Below are 5000 nucleotides of genomic sequence, written 5' to 3'. Positions count from 1 at the left end.
TACTTTGCTGTAATTAGTATGCAACGCTTATTTACAGTTAAATTACTGTAGCTGGGTTAGGTTTTATTGTGAATTTTTTTTTTTCAATAAAAAAGCCATTCTTTAAATGTCGTAGTTTTGTGGCTTTTTTTTTTTTTTTTTAAGTATCGTTTCAGGCACCGGTACTGTTTTAGAAGTATCGATTTGTCAGCGGATATCGTAATAAACCCAAACGATACCCAACCCTACCCAGAAACACAGACAGGAAGTCTACATCAGAGAGCCGCTCGCCTCTGCTCGACCTTTGATCCCGGCTGACCCACTGCGGCGGAGGTCAGGAGGTCAGCTGAGAGCGGGAATAACACACTGTGCTTCTGGATAATCGTGAGGATTCGCTTACAGAAGCTAATAATGCATCAGGAGAGGACGAGTGGACAGGAACTCACGCTGCTCCTCCGGATGTAATCGATGGCTCTCTGGCAGTCCATTCCTGACCAGTCGTCCAGCATGAAGCAGATGCAGGTGGCGCAGTACACAAACCTCATGTCGTTCTCGCTTCCCTCAGGAACAGCATAAAAACTGCAGGGAGAGAGACAGCGGCACGTTTAGAGACTGAAACATGCTTTTCTAACGACACGCGACTCCAGCGAGAGCGAACCTGCCGTCCTCCAGCTGCAGCGCTCTCAGTCCCGCCAGACAAGCCTCTTTATCCACACGACTCAGATCGTCTCCCAGAATAACCAGACATGCCAGGCCCGTGTAGGTCATGGCCACGTGACCGCTGTCATACGTGTGAGGAGCCCCGGGGCCCTGCGGAGAGACAGGCACACGCTCATACACATCAACACATCGTCCAACAGATCTCTTACAAACACACTTAATGTCTGAACATCTCTGCTAGCAAACACTAGAATACGGGAATAACTTCTTGTACCTTCTGATCACACTTTAAAGATTCATAAAACAAGATACATTTACTGGAGAAGCAAAAATGACAAGAGATATGTAGTCTTGTTTGAAGAAACTGATCAAACAAAACAAAAACAAATATCTGTCCGTGGCCTCACAAAAATCAACTTCATTCAAAGTGAAGCAGGTTTTCATTCCCCACTGACAGATATTTGTTAATGTTTTAATCATAAACTCACTTCGTTTGATCAGTTTCTCAGAAAACTTCATATCTTCTTGATTAAAGGATGTTTAGATAAGACGGAGATACTGAGGAAGAGATTTGTTTTTTGGATTTTTTGCAGTGCATGTGACATTTAATGCCCCAACTTCAAGATTTTAAGAGTTTCTGCTCTGATTAAGATGTTTGTAATGCTTTATCTTGTGGCCGGGTGTGAAAGGCTGCTGTATGATCGAAGTGACAGATTCAGTCTCAGTACTGGACCCAGATTTGGTTCTTCAGCAGTCAGCGCTGCCCTCTGCTGTGTGTCAAGCGTCCTACAACATGCGTGTCCAGCTCCGACCCCTACTAACCACACCTGAAGCAGCTAGTCAAGCTCTAACTAGCACACTAGACACTTCCAGGCGTGTGGAGGCAAGTCAGAGTTTGGAGACGCTCATCCTGAAACAAGCAGCATCCCGTTACCTTCGAGCTGCTGTAGGGAACGCCGATGTGTGAGGATCCGCGGAAGCCACAGCGACTGAGATTAGACTCTGTTCATCAAGAGAAGAGAGAACATGCGTGACACGGGAAGAAGCGCTTCACAAACAGCTTACAGACTCAGAGCTTCTGCACTGAAGAGCCCAATGAGACGAGCCTGTGAAGCACATAAAGAGAGACTCACTGTCGTCGGTGGGAAGAACCTGCAGGGAATAAATCCACTCAATTAAACCCGGCTTGTCCACGACATCCAGAGCATCAAGAACATCGAGACCCGACAGAGCGAAGAACACGATCGTCAACCTGCGGAGGAAAACACACACAGCTGAGTTTGGTCCTTTTGTCAAACAACGACTAAACTCATTAGACGAGTCTGTTCATGTGTAAATCCAGACTCATGAAGAGTAAATGTACAGACAGACGACTGACGTCTACACTGATCAAAACCACCAAATAACGTTTAACAGCCAGCTGCGTGTTTTTCACAATACACACGGTTTAAAGCAGCCTTCATTTTCAAGGACTTCAAGGACTTTTCCAGGACGTATTTAATTTAATTACAGCGGGAATAAAAGACCAGGAACATGCCCTAAAGTCTTATATTCCTCTCTCTAGAAGTATAGTTTATGGCCACGATGTAACTACAAAATCAGCTCTTTAATAGGAGCTCTTAATTATACAATACGGCAAATGATTTTAAAGGGGTCCTATTATGCTTTTTCACTTTTTGAATTACAGTCAGTGTGTAGTGTGTATGTTTGGGCATTAAAAAGATCTTCAAACTTGGTTGAAGAAGTTTTCACAAGTTATTACACATGCACCTGAATAATTATGTAAATATGTTACAATTATGAAAACGTTTTTGATAATAAATCGCTTACCTGAATAATTATGTATGTAAATATGTATGTTACAATTATGAAAACGTTTTTTATAATAAACTGCTGACAGTACAATACTGCACAATGATGTAATCTGCAGAATTTACGCTTCAGTTATGAGACTACAGTGTGTCCCATACACTGAGTGCGGGTGTTTATATATCACTGTATCTGAAGGAAACCGACTGTCTTCAGAGAATTGGATGTCATTTTCATGTAATCTTGCATGTGATGTCTGATAAAGCAGTGTTTGTTTGAGCGATCTCTACCACTCCAACAGCGCCTCCTGCTGGCAGAGAATGAGTTTGCAGATACAGTGGTGTGAAGAAGTGTTGGCCCCCCTCCTGATTTCTTTTTTGCATGTTTGTCACACTTTAATGTTTCAGATCATCAAACTAATTTAAATATTAGTCAAAGATAACAAGTAAACAACACGCAGTTTTTAAAGGAAGGTTTTTATTATTAAGGGAAAACAAAAGTAATTCATACTCTCTCTCTCTGTGTGTGTCGTAAATAAACACTTGATGAATTACACTTTTCTGAGAATAGATTATTGAAGTGGAGATCGCTAAACTGCAAGCTAACCGGTGTTTTCAGAAAGCAAGCGTGATTATCCACAGTGGAGAGAGTGTGAGCACAGGGTTGCCAGGTTGATAAAGATAAGTAACACACTTAGCAGATATTTCAGTATTGCGCAAGTGTGAAGCTCTGTTTCGGGGATTACGTCTCTTTATATCAGGCAACCCAGCTGTGTTCCTCTGCGGCCAGATTAAACCTCGTTGTAGCCTATATATGCTCTATTCATTCTTTTTTAGAAACCTCGCAACCTTCTACTCAATTTTAAATGTTGTAAAGTTTTAAACAAATTAAGCGCGGTCCACTGCTGCACACGTGCCACAGTATCAATACAGGGCCAGCTGTACTCGTATCGTCAAATCTCTGTGACCATACATCGTCGTATCGATATTTTGAACACAGCACTAATGAACACTACTGTAATATGCATCGTTCAGAGGCAAGATGAAAAGAAAATACCACGTAAACTTTTCTAAAGACAGTCAGTTCCCTTCAGACATACATTCATATAAACTTCTGCTGTAATTGTATCGCGATTTGTTTAGCATCTCAACCGATTTGAATCGTCACATATTTCAACCGGCTCACGGTTAACCGTCACATCCCTAACTACTTTATTTAACTATTTGAAAATAAAAATAATTTAAATGAGTTAATTATTACAGCTAATTACTAGGGATGGGCGATATCTTATCGTTTGCGATATACCGGTAAAAATTCTCCACACGATAAGAATTCGTCTTCTCGCGATAATAACGATAAAGTCTAGTTGTTAACATATTTCTGTGTGCGACTGTGCGGAGTGACTGAAGGAAGGCGGACGTGAAATTGAGCAGCTCCTACAATCTGGAGCAGGTTTGGACAGGGCTGTACAGTGCGACAGAATCCGGTCTGAGCCTTGAGGAAATGTACTTCAGCAGCACGTGTGCGACACAGGTTTACATGTGTACGAGTCGCTTACAAACCTGTCGTCCAACAAAGATATTTTAATTTATTGACATGCTTTTTCTCCATATTAACTTCATAACAGTCGAGTGTTTGAAATAACTTATCTTTGTGGTTTCATATCACAGAATAAGGCAGAAATCATACTATTTTATAGCATTATATACAGTGATAAAGGCTATGTCGATTAGCATTGCATTATAAATATACTTTATCCTTATAAAAAATACCCAAGATTGCTTGAAGAACACAGATACCATATATTTTGTGCAATCGCATGTTTATTGTCTTCAGGTTTCCTCAGTTAAAATGTCTTTATCTGCGTTATATTCAGCTACAGCGATCCCTGGATACTTCTTCTTGGAGCATTACTTCTGCGATGCATATGTGGAGTTTCTGCGCAAGGGCGAAAATGTGAATTTTACTTGAAGATCCCCATCGAAAAACGTGTATTTTACCCCGGAATGCGATTTTTACAGGGAACCCCCTCGAAACACGATTAAACTAGTTTTATTGCGAAAACCTGGCAACCCTGCTCATCAGCGCCACCTGCTGTCAGAGAGAGCGTCTCATTCAGACCCGCTGTTTTAGTTTCGTGCAGATGTTTTATGTGGCAAATAAATAAATAACACCTAAAGTCAGACCATTCTGTTTTTGTTTTAAATCCTGAAATGAATCTAAATCAAATCAAAAACAACTGTCTGTGCAGATCGTGATTAAAATGCAGCGGTTGCCTCTAATTTCAAATGGCTAGATATTTTTGTTTAAAGCCAGTTTGTTTGTTATAAAGCAAATAGCCAATAAATACATTTACTTAAATATCAGTATCAGAATCCAATTTACTAGTTAAAAAAAAAAAATAAGAAAAGAAAATCTGAATCCGCTATGATCGGCGCATCACTAATTAAAATACAAAGTAAAAGGCCTCAAATTTTAAGTACAATCTGGGATGTCTTTTTCTATCAATAGGTAGATCTTGTCTTTCATAAAGGCCGAGGTCAGGGATCTTG

The 5000-nt window shown here is 40.6% G+C and overlaps 1 protein-coding gene across 1 annotated transcript in view; it reads right to left on the bottom strand.

The window, feature by feature from the left end:
• Nucleotides 1–5000, bottom strand: part of pggt1b (protein geranylgeranyltransferase type I, beta subunit) — a 16413-nt gene that overhangs the window by 6817 nt on the left and 4596 nt on the right. Inside the window, exons 2-5 of the mRNA XM_016259398.1 lie at nucleotides 1773–1891; nucleotides 1574–1641; nucleotides 638–789; nucleotides 426–558 (exon numbers count right to left, since the gene is read on the bottom strand). Of these exons, the coding sequence (XP_016114884.1) occupies nucleotides 426–558; nucleotides 638–789; nucleotides 1574–1641; nucleotides 1773–1891 (472 nt within the window). The remainder of the gene's footprint in view (nucleotides 1–425; nucleotides 559–637; nucleotides 790–1573; nucleotides 1642–1772; nucleotides 1892–5000) is intronic.

This window comes from Sinocyclocheilus grahami, unplaced genomic scaffold, assembly GCF_001515645.1.
Source record: "Sinocyclocheilus grahami isolate Dianchi unplaced genomic scaffold, SAMN03320097.WGS_v1.1 scaffold1840.1, whole genome shotgun sequence".
In the NCBI taxonomy this organism is placed as follows: Eukaryota; Metazoa; Chordata; class Actinopteri; order Cypriniformes; family Cyprinidae; genus Sinocyclocheilus; species Sinocyclocheilus grahami.
This window is presented reverse-complemented; position numbering and strand designations above follow the sequence as displayed.